Raw genomic sequence first — 17283 nt, 5'->3', positions numbered from 1 at the left:
GGTGACCTATAGGCCTACCTTATCTGCTGCTATGGTGAGCATTACATTTTAGAACAGATATTTGACGTTTCACGTAGTGTGGCTATTATTGTTTGGCACCGGCAGTTTTTTCTGTGTGTTCATTAATTGGTATATTTCTCTGTTTGTAGGCTACAGCTCGGCACTCAATAAAATAAAAATAAAATTCCCTGCTCTAAATAACAAGTTATCATCATAACTCTTAAATATTTGCGTCGTAAACCTGTGTGTAATTTCTATATAGCCTACTGGTTTAAAATAACTTGGCTATAATTATGTAATAAACAATACCTCTAAGAAAATTTCATTCAAAAAATATACTCTTTTAAGTAATTATTCAGACCTGTCACACTTTGTATTAGATAATGTGCCTGTATAACAATAGAGCCTTGACTCCAGTGGGAGTGGCAGCTACATGTGCCTGTGTTTATTATCAATTGATTCAAAATTATATTCAAACAGCTTGTAAATTCATAATCTTTCTTAGAATCGAAAATAGTCTATGTGTAGGCTATTTCCATAAATTGCATAATGTTGCCATATAGCATAGGGCTAGAATGCGTAAACCTATACTGATATGGTGGTAAAATAAACTGCTATTTGTGCCAAGACAGTCAGCTACAGACCGTAGCTATCCTGTTCTTTATTCCCTGTATTCTTAACAATCCACATGTTGTAATAGCGCTGTTATCATCAGACTATCATGTATTGTAGGCTATAGAGATGTAGAAAGAGCATTAAATAATGTGCGTGTAAGCAATGCGTCAGCTCATGCTATATAGATGCAAAAGCATTTGTGATCTGGAGCGCTGTGAGTACCCTAGCCTAAAACAGGATAGTTAATTTCTTACCTGGTAGCATTTATTAAAATCTTGTAGCCTTATCAAGACTTCGAGGTTCAGTCATCCGATCCCATCAAAATGATGATCCTTCAATTCCCTTCTTTCCAAAGTTGTGTGGACCTATGACTTTTGAAATAGTATAAGAACTTTTAAGACAAATTGAGTCCGGAAGTCGGGAAACCTCGCGCGTCGGTCTCCCAGGTGGAGCAGGTGGGAACTGTCCTTGGTTCTGAAATCGAGTTCAGATTGACACGGGTAGCAAATTCCTCTACGTTGTTGACCACATAGTTGTGATCAAAGTTACACGTGCCGAGTGTATAGAGTAGGCTACTATGACTTTAAACGGACAGACCGACCAGAGTAGATAGTCAAGTAGGCCTATACAGTTACACAATTCAAAATGTTCCTAAATGTCTCGGAAAGCGCTATTCAAAACCACGAAGCATTATGCTGTGTAAAATATTCTAAAGCTTAGAATTCTCATTAGCAGATGTACACATCACGCGCCATTTAATAATACGATTATAACATTCTTGCCTATTGTGTCACATCGAATGAAATACCTTCATAGCAGAAAGAGGGAGAGAGAGATCCTTCTATGCGCTGGAGTTCATCAGGATCAACTTAGAAACAGGCACACACCCTGACTATTGAGGAGGACAGTGGACACGCGATGTTGATAATCTTCCGCTCAGACCAACCTCTGCTTTGTAGTCTCGGGCGCAAGTTGCTTGGTGTATAGCAGTTGTGCTTGGAATGCAGGTTGCAGTCTGTTATTACTATTCATAAAATACTAGTTGTACATTTATATACAGTACCAGTCAAAAGTTTGGTACTGTTTTATACTATTTTACTATTTTCTACATTATAGAATAATAGTGGAGACATTAAAAATATTAAATAACACACATGGAATCATGTAGTAACCAAAAAGAGTTTTAAGCAAATCTAAATATATTTTATATTCTTCAAAGTAGCCACCCTTTGCCTTGATGACAGCTTTGCACACTCTTGGCATTCTCTCAACCAGCTTCATGAGGAATGCTTTTCCAATAGTCTTGAAGGAGTTCCCACATATGCTGAGCACTTGTTGGCTTCTTTTCCTTCACTCTGCGGTCCAACTCATCCCAAACCATCTCAATTCGGTTGAAGTCGGGTAATTGTGGAGTCCAGGTCATCTGACGCAGCACCATCACTCTCCTTCTTGGTCAAATAGCCCTTACACAAACCTGGAGGTGTGTTTTGGGTCATTGTCCTGTTGAAAAACAAATGCCAGTCCCACTAAGCGCAAACCAGATGGGATGGCGTATCGCCGCAGAATGCTGTGGTAGCCATGCTGGTTAAGTATGCCTTGAATTCTAAAAATCTTCAATTTGGACTCATCAGACCAAAGGTCAGATTTCCACCAGCCTAATGTCCATTGCTCGTGTTTCTTGGACCAAGAAAGTCTCTTCTTCTTATTGGTGTCCTTTAGTAGTGCTTTCTCTGCAACAATTTCGACCATGAAGGCCTGATTCACGCAGTCTATGTTGAGATATGTCTGTTACTTGAACTCTGTGAAGCATTTATTTGGGCTGCAATCAGAAGTGCAGATAACTCTAATGAATTTATCCTCTGCAGCAGAGGTAACTCTGCTTCCTGTCTTCCTTTACTGTGGCGGTCCTCATGAGAGACAGTTTCATCATAGCGCTTGATGGTTTCTGTGATTGCACTTGAAGACATTTTCAAAGTTCTTGAAATCTTCCGGATTGACTGACCTTCATGTCTTAAAGTAATGATGGACTGTCATTTCTCTTTGCTTATTTTATCTGTTCCATATTATGGACTTTTGGTCTTTTACCAAATAGAGCTATATTCTGTATACCACCCCTACCTTGTCACAACACAACTGATTGGTTCAAACGCATTAAGAAGGAAAGGAAATTCCACAAATTAACTTTTAACAAGGCACACCTGTTTATTGAAATGCATTCCAGAGGAGCACCTCAGGAAGCTGGATGAGAGAATGCCAAGCGTGTGCAAAGCTGACATAAAGGCAAAGGGTGGCTACTTTGAAGAATCTCAAATATAAAATATGTTTTGATTTGGTTACAACATGATTCCATATGTGTTATTTCATAGTTTTGATTTCTTCACTATTATTCTACAATGTAGAAAATAGTAAAAATAAAGAAAAATCGTGGAATGAGTAGGTGTCCAAACTTTTGACTGATACTGTACATAAATCGTTGCTGCTGTAAATATTAATTTAGGTCCTTCATGGAATGCCTTTCCAATAAAAAATTATAGAATCCCCCTCTCATTAAATCCGATATCCACCAAATGCCTTTGATGGTCTTTATCGATGTGCTACTAGGCTACTCTTATAACATTAGGCTGTTAATAACCGCAATACGTTCATGGCAAGAACTTTATTCCAATTGCTGAATCTCATGTCTCTTCTTAAGCTTCAAAGACTTCCCAAACTTCAGTATTTAAATGCACATTATTTCAAGAATCTTTGCCTGGCTTGGTTACTATGCAGACTGGACTGGTGTCCTTCCATTTCCATTCAATTACAGGACTGTAGCCTATAGGACTGCTGCCTTCTGTTAGTTAGTGTGGAGAGGTTCCGTTGGCTGTGTTTAATGAGTGCCTGTCCAGTGCACTGTCATGGATAGGCTACCAACTACCATCAGGGCAACTACCCCCCCCCCCCCCCCCCCCCCCTTCCTATCTAAATTGAGGTGATTCTTTAACAGGAGGAGTGGAGTCACCATGCATACGGAAGGGTAGCCTAGCCTACTATCATATCATAATTGTCAGAAGTCTTCCGTCAGCTGTCTAAAGACATGCCATTTTAGAACACAAATGAGTGTGAGGTGAAGTGCTTATACTCCCTTTATAGATTAGTTATATTTGATTAACACCAATAATGTATAAATCACACACCATTCTGTGGTTTTGAGTAGTAGTGTTATCTCATCCATTGTTCACACACACGCACGCACACACATACAGATGTTATTAATATACAACAAGTGTGAGTTGGGAGTGAGTGTACTTGTCACTGGACATTGTGGTCAGAAAACTGAGAGGGGAGTGGCTTATTGCTCATCTTCGTAAGCTGTGGTCAGAAAGCTGAGAGGGGAGTGCCTTATTGCTCATCTTCGTAAACTGTGGTCAGAAAACTGAGAGGGGAGTGGCTTATTGCTCATCTTCGTAAACTGTGGTCAGAAAACTGAGAGGGGAGTGGCTTATTGCTCATCTTCGTAAACTGTGGTCAGAAAACTGAGAGGGGAGTGGCTTATTGCTCATCTTCGTAAACTGTGGTCAGAAAACTGAGAGGGGAGTGGCTTATTGCTCATCTTCGTAAGCTGTGGTCAGAAAGCTGGAAACGCCAGACAACTCCCTCCTCAACAATGAACTATCTATTTGACTATACTACTGTGTGTGTCATTTTTTATTATATATATATATATATATATATATATATATATATATATATTTCTACTGTATTATTGACTGTATGTTTATTTATTCCATGTGTAACTCTGTGTTGTATGTGTCAAACTGCTTTGCTTTATATTGGCCAGGTCGCAGTTGTAAATGAGAACTTGTTCTCAACTAGCCTACCTGGTTAAATAAAAGTGAAGTAAAAAAAATTAAAAAGTTATTTTTAGCTCTCTACTTCCGTAATGACACAAATTCATGGGGATAGGGGAGCAATGGAGGTAGAGAGGTAGACAGAGATAGACAGAGAGGTAGAGAGGTAGAGGGAGACAGAGGTAGAGAGGGAGACTAAGAGATAAAGAGGGAGACAGAGAGAGATAGAAAGGTAGAGGGAGACAGAGGGAGAGAGGGAGACTAAGAGGTAGAGAGGGAGACTAAGATATAGAGAGGGAGACTAAGAGATAGAGAGGGAGACTAAGAGATAGAAAGATAGACAGAAAGGTAGAGGGAGACAGAGGGAGAGAGGGAGACTAAGAGATAGAGAGGGAGACAGAGAGAGATAGAGAGGTGGACAGAGATAGACAGAAAGGTAGAGAGAGGGAGACAGAGGGAGAGAGGGAAACTAAGAGATAGAGAGGGAGACTAAGAGATAGAGAGGGAGACTAAGAGGTAGAGAGGGAGACAAAGAGATAGAGAGGGAGACTAAGAGATAGAGAGGGAGACAGAGAGAGATAGAGAGGTAGACAGAGATAGACAGAAAGGTAGAGGGAGACAGAGGGAGAGAGGGAGACTAAGAGGTAGAGAGGGAGACTAAGAGATAGAGAGGGAGACAGAGAGGTAAAGAGGGAGAGCGAGAGAGGTAGAGCTTATAGGTGGCAGGTGGATAGAGGACTTTGTCTGTTTGGGCCACTCAATGGTGCAGCTGTTGTGAACAGCTGTTTGGATAGGCTGGGACTGGATGAGGTGTGGCGGATTCCCACCAGAATGTCCTGAACACAATCAGGAGAAGTAAGAGCGAGAGAGAGGGAGAGAGATAGAGAGTTTATCACTGTATTAGAATTCTTTAAAGACTACAGACTTTGACCTTAAAAACTTGATGATATTGTCTCAGTCGGTCCAGAGCCGAATGAGACACTTTTTCATAACACTTTTGTTGAATTTCTTCAATGGTGTTATAACACCTACCGGTATAACATCAACCAAATGACTGTTGCATAATCTGTCACAGAGGAAGTGCTCATGAAGTCCTCATCCCCCTCTCTTTCATTCTGTCTTTCCTCCCCTTCTCCAGTCGTCTTTTGTTGTCAGCTCGTCTGAATGGGGACACAACCAATTAAGAGAAAATCTGGAAACAAGAACAGGAAGCAACATAAGAAAACCAAATCATTCTATCTGAAATGAACTTACTACCTATCTCTCTCTTTCCTGTCTCTCTTTCTCTCTTGCTCTATTTTCTTACCTCGGGACAAACGGAAAAGTTTGTTTTCAGTTGGAAAGAGAGAGAGAGAGAGACAGACAGTGAGAGAGAGAGAGGTAATTCAAATGACAAGGGGTTGGTATTTGTTTGTTGCATAATTCCCTCTCTGCTAACACAAAGGGACCAATTTCCTCCTGAAATAGACTTTTAGTTTAACGTTACAATGTCAGGGAGCTCTGGGGAGGAGTAGGGAGAGAAAGAAGGATGGTAGATAGAAGCATGTTGATTAATGTCCTGGGGGATTGTAGAAAACGGTCTGTTATCAAAGACTTCCTGTCCAGTGGTCACTCACTGTCTGATGAAACATCTAGATGTTATATTAGGCTAAGAACCAAAAAGTAGGAATAACAAAAAAAACTCTGTGTCTTTGTGTGTGTGTCTCTCGCTCTCTCGCTCTCTCTGTTGTTCCATCATTTGGAGAAGGATGAATGCATGTTGTGGTAGGTGGGTCATGAAAAATGCAATTACATTTTTATCCAAAACATATCTCTGCTTGCACTTATTAATTTACTTACCAAACCATCCATATTGCATACAGTACGTGTTCTTTCATATCAATGGTTACAGTATAATTGAGCTGGCAATGGCAGTACCAAGCTCAGCCACAGTGGGGTGCTTGTAACTCTGGACTTTGCACTGTTCCAGGGTGAGTTACTACAGATATGTCCCAAATGGTACCCTATTCCCGATTTAGTTTACTACTTTTGACCATGGCCCATAGGGATGGACATAGGGTACCTTTTGGGACGCAACCATCCTTTCCCTCCTCACTATTTCTCACTTTATTTCACCAGACACTGTAGGGCATAGCAGGCTGGTGGGGGGAGCTATAGGAGGACGGGCTCATTGTAATAGTGGATTGGAATGAGTGGAACGTTATCAAATTCATCAAACATTTGAAAACCACGTTTGACTCTGTTCCATTAATTCCATTCCAGCCATTACAATGAGCCTGTCCTCCTATAGATCCTCCCACCAGCCTCCTCTGCTGTAGAGCTCATCAATTTAATCACACAATTCAGAGAATGCTCTATAAATTACTATGAATTGATCTGCGTTACCTAACATTTAGCTATACTTGTTTGTTTGTTCAGACCAAGCCAAAACCTATTGCTAGCAATATACTGTACCGTAGGGCTAATTAACATATTCATTTGTTTAGCTTGAGGTTAGAAACAATTGGGACATTTTAAACACCTTATGAACAGATTTCATTATTAAATGGTGAGGATGCAAGCCTGTGAAAATATGTAATATATTTTGGAGGCCTGTTACACGACCAAAACAAGGAGGAAATATTCATATTCATATTCACACACACACACACACACACACACACACACACACACACACACACACACACACACACACACACACACACACACACACACACACACACACACACACACACACACACACACACACACACACACACACACACACACACACACACACACACACACACACACAGCTCCCAAAGCAGTATTTAGCATAATGACAAAACACAACATTGCATGTCTTCTCTGACATATAACCTATTTTTTCTTATGTTCCTTCAGTAGAACAGTATACCACATGCAATGTTCCTAATCTAGACAATAAATATTAGCAATTAGACCAGAAAGGCAAATACACACTACAGATCTGTACCAAATGGTATCCTAGTGCCTATGGTCAAAAGTAGTGCACTAGAGGGACTAGGGTGCCATTTGTTTAATCGGATTAGTACAACTTGTGCCAGATCAGAGGTTCTCTCTCAGGCCCTGTACACACATAGGTTGTACAACTAGGGTTGCATAATTCCAAGAACTTTCAATAAATTCCCTGGTTTTCCAGAAATCCTCATTCCGGATTTCCTGCTTATTCCCTCCTGAATCTAGGAATCTTCCAACTGGGATTAAAAAAAACAGGGGATTTATTGACATTTTCCAGAATTCTGTAACCCAATGTGCAACTGATGTACAAGGCATTTGACACCATAGTTGCGATACACAACTGCTATTCTTAAGATGCAACAGAGAGTTTGTCTGCACAAACATATTTACACAACCATTGTGTGGTGTCTCCAAAACTTTCCGATTTATTAAAACAGTTGTGTCCAATGCTTTGGACATCAGTTGTATAACTAGATTGTGTATAGGGCCTCTCAGTCTGTCTTACAGGGTCCAACATTTGAGTCTTGCTCTCTGAGGCAACTAATATATAACTGAATATTTAGAAATTGAGTGAACATAGAAATGACTTATGTTGTGACCTTAAAGAAATAGCAGAAGTGTGTTTGTTGATACACATGTTTTATATGCTCATCATTTTCATTCACTCTTGGGAGAACAGTGTTGTTTACCAGAGCTGCAAAAATGGGCAAATCAGTTTGATATCAGCATTATCAGCATTCAGACCCTCAAAATGTCATCTCCCTCTGGGTCGGTATCAACCTTGTCATTATGGTCTAAGTACTAAATTGTTGACTACATTTGACCAGAGCCTTAGGGTGCCATTTGGATGCACACTGTTCATCACATCACATGCCAAATAGACATCCTCAGTACACCTACCCAGAGGGGGAATGTCCACACCTGCACCTAGTGAACCTATGGGGAAAAATATGTTTAACTAAGTGCACCTGCGCACAACCTGAGTGTACAAAACATTAGGAACACCCTCCAAATATTGAATTGCACCCCTTTTGCCCTCAGAACAGCCTCCATTCGTCAGGCATGAACTCTACAAGGTGTCAAAAGTGTTCCACAGGGATGCTGGCCCATGTTGACTCCAATGCTGGTGAACCGTTTCTGAACCTTTCTATTCTCGTAGTTTCTACAGATTGTAAATTAAATAATTGTTTTTGCTAAGAGTAAGTTTATATTATTGATCAATTGACTATGACTTTTAGAATGACACTGCAGTGTTATTTGCAGAGTTAGCTCCAAGTAGATGTTGCAATTGTTTTGCTATCCCCGAACCTGCGACCAAAAACAGGCTACATACTGTATGGCAGTAAAAAAAAGAAGTGACCTAATGATTCTGTCTCTTCGCAGCAAAATATGCAGAGCTGGGATGGTTGTATATAACATTATATTGGTTGCAAGAATTTTGTATAATAATTTACATAGAAAAACTCAACTTTTTTGAATCCGGCTTGGTTTTGTACCAGTTCATAAACCATGTGCCATGGAATCGGTACATGGGAAATCTCTTCCCAACTATGTTGTAACCTGTATGGTGCAGCTGTACATTTTTTGGTCTTTAAATGAAACTGACATACTTTTTTTATTTATCACAATTGTGGTCTTTAATGCAGGGCCAACAGTCAAGTTCCTTACCCTTTCCTCATTCCACTTGCCTCCTGCATTGTTGCGGTAATGCTGCAATCGGTTGTAATTTCGGATAGAGCAGACATTTCCATATATTTTTGTTCACTGCATGTGAGACTTAACTCCACCAGTCCTATTTATTCATAAAGATTATTATTTAAGATTATTATTTTTTCATTTTTTTTTAATCAATTGGTATATTTGAGTTTAACCATACTGTGATATTTGTTATAATATTTGTTCTGTTTTTTTCCTGGTGGATTAAACTGCAATTGCAGCCAGCATTATATGGCTCGTTTAAAAATAGCGATATTTTGGAGATTATCTGAATGAAGGTAAAAATGCCATTCTTACTAATCTGCTAGAGAACCAGTTTGGATTTAAGTATAGTTTTTGTATGACTGAAGCCTTTAGTGAGAGGTGCAATGCTTTAATATTTAATTCATATTCATGATATAAATAGGCACGTTTAATTTTGTCTGGTTTGCCATTCCAAAATAAGAGGAATATTTTTTAGTCATATCATTTAAAAAACAAGTTGTTAGACAGGGCCATGTAAATCTTTATTTTTTTGCAAAACAATAGGTAATATGGTGCACGAATCATAATTCTGTTTTAATCTAGAGAGATTAGAAAAATGATCTAGATCCTCTATGAGGCTGTGCAGGGATACAAATTGCTGATTTTTCGTCAGCGTACAATGACAGCTTTGTTTTTAAGCCCTGGATTTCTAAGCCATTGATATTGTTGGATCTGATTTTAATAGCTAATATTTTGATGGCCATAATAAATAATATACCGATAGTGGACAATTTAATACTTTCTGAAAAGTAGTAAATATTTACTATTTTACACAGGTGGTAGATCATTCTTGATACACACAGGAAACTGTTGAGTGTGGAAAAACCACCATCTTTGCAATTCTTGACACACTCAAATCGGTGCGCCTGGCACCTACTACCATACCCTGTTCAAAGGCACTTAAATATTTTGTCTTGCCCATTCATCCTCTAAAACATGTGACATCAATAAGGGATAATAGTTTTCACCTGGTCAGTCTATGTCTTGGAAAGAGCAGGTGTTTCTAATGTTTTGTACACATTGGAAATAATTGACAGCAACATAAAAAATGTGGGTATACATTGCAAACAGGGCTTGTATCAGTATCAGAGTGGGTGGTTGCAGCACTTTGACGTTTGCCAACTAGCCTTGATTTCACTGAGGAGTAGAGAAGTGTACACCAACCAACTAGCCTTGATTTCACTGAGGAGTGGAGAAGCAAGTGAACTGAACAACCTAGAGGAAAGTTGTTGTGATGGATAAAACAATGGATGGATCAAGCTTTGGTTGATTGATGATCTTTTGAAGAAAGTGGTATGTGTGTGTCTATGTTCTTTTCTCACATATTCTCTTTTATAGAATGACAAAAGACAGAAAAAATATATAACATTTCATACATCTGTTGGAGAGGAGGCTCCTCAGAGAAAGGGTAGGACCATCCTCCTCAGTGAACTTCATTAAAATAAAAATGGTAAAACATTGAAAAAGATATCCTTTTTAGATAAAACTATACAAAATATATTCATGTCACCAAATAATTGATTAAAACACTGTTTTGCAATGAAGGTCTACAGTAGCCTCAACAGCACTCTGTAGGGTAGCACCATTGTGTAGCCGGAGGACAGCTAGCTTTCGTCCTCCTCTTGGTACATTGACTTCAATACAAAACCTAGAAGGCTCTTGGTTCTCACCCCCTTCCATAGAATTATACAGTAATTATGTCAGCTTCCGGTGGACGTCCTCCAACTTATCAGAGCTCTTACAGCATGAACTGACATGTTGTCCACCCAATCAAAGGATCAGAGAATGAATCTAGTACTGAAAGCAATAGCTACAGCTAGCTAGCTAGCACTGCCGTGTGCATAAAATGTGGAGAGTAGTTGACACAAAGAGAGAGAAAGACAATAGTTCAACAGTTTTCAACAAATTAATTTCTTCAAAAATGAAGCAGAAGCAAGAGAGAGATTTTATTTTTTTCAGTTTCAAATCAAATCAATTTTTATTTATCACATTACTGTGAAATGCTTACTTACAAGCCCTTAACCAGCAATGCAGTTTTAAGAAAATACCAACAAAAAATGTCAGAGGTAAGAAAAACAAATGATTAAAGATCAGCAGTAAATAACAATAGCGGGGCTATATACAGGGGGTACAGGTACAGAGTCAATGTGCGGGGGCACCGGTGTCGAGGTAGTTGAGGTAATTATGTACATGCAGGAGGGTTATTAAAATGGCTATGCATAGATGATAAGAGAGTAGCAGCAGCGTAGGTGGGTGGGTGGGGGGAGGGGTGCAAATAGTTTGGGTAGCCATTTGATCACCTGTCTTATGGCTTGGGGGCAAAAGATGTTTAGAAGCCTCTTGGACCTAGGCTTGGCGCTCTGGTACTGCTTGCCGTGCGGTAGCAGAGAGAACAGTCTATAACTAGGGTGACTGGAGTCTTTGACAATTTTTAGGGCCTTCCTCTGACCCTGCCTGGTATAGAGGTCCTGGATGGCAGGAAGCTTGGCCACGGTGATGTACTGGGCAGTTCGCACTACCTTCTGTAGTGCCTTGCGGTCGGAGGCCGAGCAGTTGCCATACCAGGCAGTGATGCTTTCACTTACTTAGCTAGCAAATGCAGCTGAATAGTTTAGTTACTCAAAAACCCGGCTCAAACAGAGGGATGCAATGTTAGCTAGCTGGCTACGACTATCCAACACAACACTTGAACTCTTCCAAGTCAAGGTAAGCTTTTGGTTTTATTAATTTATTGTCACCGGGGCCCACCGGTGTAACTGCTTACTGGCTATACACTGTAACGTTACTGCATGATTGTAGCGGGTTTGCTAATGCATTAGTTCTATTAGCTATGTTGACTAGGATGTTACTTTGTGTGTAGCGGTTATGACATGGTTTGGCTTGGAAAGGTTATTTTGCTTGGTCACATACAGTACAGTTGATGTGTTGTTCATTGAAGTCCACAAATGAAGGGAAAAGGTGAGAGGAGGAGTGCAAAGAGGCTAGAATGAATACAAGGTGGTTGCCATGATCAGGGGTATATTCATTACGCCAATTCTGTTGAAAAACGTTTCTTAAAACGGAAGCAAACGAAACGGGGATAAAAATACCTGAATTCGTTCAATAAAAAACTCTCATTTCCAACTGTTGGACTAATAATTACACCCTATATCAGCTAGATGCAGGCACGAGTATGCAAGGTGGCATTGAATGTGTCACTGTCTGTCCTTGTATCACTGTCTGTCATCTCAAAATGTTCTCTCGACTTGTGTGCACCTAGGTTGTAAACTTTCATTCATAGGCTAGGTTGTAGCAACCTCATGATGGGTATAGGTAAAATGTGAGTATCATGTAGTAGCCTAAACCTATCGATGTTACATTGAACTGGGTGAATGGAACATGAATGACAGTCACCCAACATGCTGTAATAGAAATTAGGAAATGCTCATGAAAAAATGATCGTCCTCCCTCATCATAAACGGCACTGACCGCCACTGTCTGTTGTTATATAGACTTTCATAGTACTTATCATGATTGTGTTTTACAACGCACTATGCTGGGGAACAGTTAGCATATTGTAACTGTCTGTCAAGAAGTAGACACAGGAAAAGGAAGACAAAATGTATATGTTGGTTGATTGGGTATGTCACGCCCTGACCATAGATCCTTTTTATGTCTCTATTTGGTTTGGTCCGGGTGTGATTTGGGGTGGGTATTCTATGTTCTTTAGTTCTATTATTTTTATTTCTATGTTTTGGCCGGGTAGGATTCTCAATCAGGGACAGCTGTCTATCGTTGTCTCTAAATGAGAACCATACTTAGGTATCCCTTTTTCCCACCTGTCTTTGTGGGTGGTTAACTTTGTTTGTGGCACATAGCCCTTTAGCTTCACAGTTGTTTTGGATTGTTTATGTCAGCGTCATATAAATAAAGGAATATGTACGTTCACCACGCTGCGCTTTGGTCTACTTCTGTTGACGGCCGTGACAGGGTATCGTAAGTTTTCACCTCCCTTGGATTTTAATTTTTTTTTGCACTACAAAGTGGGATTCTTATAAGCGTATATTTTTTTGTAATTGATCTACACAAAATATCCCATAATGTCAAAGTGAAAAGAAAATTCTACAAATTTGTACAAATTAATAAAAACAAAACTAAAATATAGTCGTTGCATACCTATTCAACCCCTTTGTTTAGGCAAGCCTAAATTAGTTCAGGAGTAAAATTTGGCTTAACAAATCACATAATAAATTACATGGACTCACTCTGTGTGAAATAACAGGGGTTGACTTCCACTTTCATAGACGCTAACTGCTTCAGCTAACACAAACTCCTTTTTGCACAAACTCTTTTGGCTCATCACATACGCTGCTGTTACTGTTATTATCTATCCAATTGCCTAGTCACTTTATTCCTACCGATATGTACATATCTACCTCAATTACCTCGTACCGCTGCACATTGACTCGGTGCTGGTACCCCGTGTATATAGCCAAGTTACCATTACTCATTGTGGATTTCTTTATTTCTCTATTTATTACGATTTATTTTCCTACTATTTATCTTTTCTTTCTCTCTGTATTGTTGGGAGGGGCTCGTCAGTAAGCATTTCACTGTTAGTGCACACCTGTTGTTTACAAAGCATGTGACAAATAACATTTTATTTGATTATTCACAATAGTATCTCCTGACTGGGGGAGTTGTTTTAAGAGTCTGAACGCTTTCTCTAAACATTGCCACACCACTTCCAGTATGGTTTTGGACACATAAGGAACATATCTTTCATATCAGTGAGAAATCATAATAAAAAAAAAAGTTTCAATTACTACACACCTTTACAGGGTTAGGGTTCCCACACGGCCATATTTCCATGACACAGAGCTTGTTTCCAGAAAACAGATGGAAGACAGAGTGTACTACCTGTGCTAATTATCTATCTTTGTCCGAACACCTGTGTGTAAACGAAAGACTAATGCCAAAAACATGTTGTCACTGAAAAATACTGTTTGCTGCAACTGTGTTAAAACCGGTTAAGACATGAAGTAGCAATGCGCATGCCCCGCCCACCTGAGGATCTGTCTTTTTCAGCCATCTATTTCCTGTGTCCGAGTAGTGCAAAATCCACCTGTCACATCTCACTGGATTGATTGCTTTCATTTTACTCCTGCGACTCTCTCATACTCTTGCTTGTGTGATATGTCTGATCTCACAAATCAAGTAAAGTATGCATAGATGTGTGTAATCTCGAGGCAAGAGTTGATTTTTAATCTGAGGATATCCTGCTAATGACACTTGAATCAGTAATTAGTTAGGCGGTCTAGACAGCGGAGGTGAGCGCAGGTAGGCTTGGACCAATACAAAGCAAGTTTTTTGGTGGTTGCAGGCCTGTTCCACCCCTTTATAATAATATACAAATACACAGTGCATTTATGCAAATTAGGCACATTGTCACACCCTGACCATAGAGCGCTGTTTATTCTCTATGTTGGTTGGGGTGTGATAGTGTCTAGGGTTGGTCATCTAGGTGTATTGTATTTCTATGGTGGCCTGATATGGTTCCCAATCAGGCAGCTGTTTATCGTTTTCTCTGATTGGGGATCATATTTAGGCAGCCATTTCCTCATTGTGTTTTGTGGGATCTTGTCTACAGAGTTGCCTGTGTGCACACCAGTAGCGTCACGTTTCGTTTGTCCTTGTGCTTTATTGTTTTGTTTGAGTTTCAATTTATTAAAATATGTGGGACTCTACGCACGCTGCGCCTTGGTCCAATCATTATGACGAACGTGACACGCATATAATTTTGGGTAACACTTTATCCACTGTGTGATTTGTATTTTTTGTATTTATTATGGATCCCCATTGGCTGCTGCCAAAGCAGCAGCTAGTCTTCCAGGGGTCCAGCAAAATTAAAGCAGTTTATACAATTTTAAAACATTAAAATACATTCACAGATTTCACAACACACTGTGTGCCCTCAGGCCTCTACTCCACCACTACCACATATCTACATTTCTAAATCCATGTGTACGTATAGTGTGTATGTTATCGTATGTGTCTGTGCCTATGTTTGTGTTGCTTCACAGTCTCGGCTGTTCCATAAGGTATTTTTTTTATCCGTTTTTTAAAATCGAATTTTACTGATTGCGTCAGTTACTTGATGTGAAATAGAGTTCCATGTAGTCATGGCTCTGTAGTACTGTGTGCCTCCCATAGTCTGTTCTGGACTTGGGGACTGTGAAGAGACCTCTTGTGGCATGTCTTGTGGGGTATACATGGGTGTCCGAGCTGTGTGCCAGTAGTTTAGACAGACAGCTCGGTGCATTCAACAAGTCATAAATAAAAGTAATGATGAAGTCAATCTCTCCTCCAATGTCAGCCAGGTGAGATTGACATACATATTATTAATATTAGCTCTCTGTGTACATCCAAGGGCCAGCCGTGCTGCCCTGTTCTGAGCTAATTGCAATTTTCCTAAGTCATTTTTATGTGGCACCTGACCACACAACTGAACAGTAGTCAAGGTGCGACAAAACTAGGGCCTGTAGGACCTGCCTTGTTGATAGTGTTGTTAAGGAGGCAGAGCATCGCTTTATTATTGACAGACTTATCCCCATCTTAGCTACTACTGCATCAATATGTTTTGACCATGACAGTTTACAATCTAGTGTTACTCCAAGCAGTTTAGTCATCTCAACTCGCTCAATTTCCACGTTGTTTATTACAAGATTTACTGAGGTTTAGTTTTTTTTTTAGTGATTTGTTACAAATACAATGCTTTTAGTTTTAGAAGTATTTAGGGCTAACTTATTCCTTGCCACCCACTCTGAAACTAACTGCAGCTCTTTGTTGAGTGTTGCAGTCATTTCAGTCACTGTAGTAGCTGACGTGTATAGTGTTGAGTCATCCGCATACATAGAAACTCTGGCTTTACACAAAGTCAGTGGCATGTCGTTAGTAAAAATTGAAAAAAGCAAGGGGCCTAAACAGCTACCCTGGGGAATTACTGATTATAACTGGATTATATTTAATAGGCTTCCATTAAAGAACACCCTCTGTGTTCTGTTAGACGAGTAATTCTTTATCCACATTATAGCAGGGGGTGTAAAGCCATAACACATTTTTTTCCAGCAGTAGACTATGATAAATAATGTCAAGAGCTGCACTGAAGTCTAACAAAACAGCCCCCAAAATCATTTTATCATCAATTTCTCTCAGCCAATCATCAGTCCTTTGTGTAAGTGCTGTACTTGTTGAGTGTCCTTCCCTGTAAGTGTGCTGAAATTTTGTTGTCGATTTGTTTACTGTAAAATAGCATTGTATCTGGTCAAACACAATTTTTTCCAGAAGTTTACTAAGGGTTGGTAACAGGCTGATTGGTCGGCTATTTGAGCCAGTAAAGGGGGCTTTACTATTCTTGGGTAGCGGAATGACTTTAGCTTCCCTCCAGGCCTGAGGGCACATGCTCTCTAGTAGGCTTAAATGGAAGATGTGGCAAATAGGAGTGGCAATACCGTCTGCTATTATCCTCAGCAATTTTCCATCTAGATTGTTAGACCCTGATGGCTTGTCATTGTTGATAGACAACAATCATTTTTTTCACCTCCTTAACACTGACTTTACGAAATTCAAAAGTACAATTCTTGTCTTTCATAATTTGATCCGATATACTTGGATGTGTAGTGTCAGCGTATGTTCCTGGCATGTCATCCCTAAGTTTACTTATATTGCCAATGAGAAATTAATTTGTTTGCAATATCAAAGTCAGTAGTTTACAATATCAGTGGGCTTTGTGATGAATGAGCCATCTGATTCAATAAATTAAGGAGACGAGTTGGCTTTTTTTCCCAAAATGTCATTCAGTTTTACTCATCAATCTACACACAATGCCCCATAATGAGAAAGCAAAAAAAGTTTTAAAGAAATGTTTGCAAATGTATTAAAAATAAAAACAGAAATACATTATTGACTTAAGTATTCAGGCCCTTTGCTATGAAACTCAAAATAGAGCTCAGGTGGATCCTGTTTCCATTGATCGTCCTTGAAATGTTTCTAAAACTTTATTGGAATCCACCTGAGGTAAATTAAATTGATTGGACATGATTTGGAAAGGCACACCTGTCTATATAAGGTCCCACAGTTG

General features: G+C 39.5%; 1 protein-coding gene across 5 annotated transcripts in view; it reads right to left on the bottom strand.

The window, feature by feature from the left end:
* LOC129815264 (metabotropic glutamate receptor 2-like) overlaps nucleotides 1–1601 on the bottom strand; it is a 79748-nt gene extending 78147 nt beyond the window's left edge. Inside the window, exons 1-2 of one of the 5 annotated variants that reach the window (XM_055868903.1) lie at nucleotides 1424–1601; nucleotides 870–986 (exon numbers count right to left, since the gene is read on the bottom strand). Coding sequence is in view for 1 of the 5 variants with exons in the window: in XM_055868906.1 (XP_055724881.1) it covers nucleotides 1424–1429 (6 nt within the window). In the remaining 4 variants the exon portion in view is untranslated. Of the gene's footprint in view, nucleotides 1–869 lie in introns of all 5 variants that reach the window. The other 4 variants (XM_055868902.1, XM_055868904.1, XM_055868906.1 and 1 more) reach the window with 4 other exon arrangements.
* Nucleotides 1602–17283: the final 15682 nt, after the last annotated feature.

The sequence above is a fragment of the Salvelinus fontinalis genome, chromosome 18 (genome assembly GCF_029448725.1).
Source record: "Salvelinus fontinalis isolate EN_2023a chromosome 18, ASM2944872v1, whole genome shotgun sequence".
Lineage (NCBI taxonomy): Eukaryota > Metazoa > Chordata > Actinopteri > Salmoniformes > Salmonidae > Salvelinus > Salvelinus fontinalis.
This window is presented reverse-complemented; position numbering and strand designations above follow the sequence as displayed.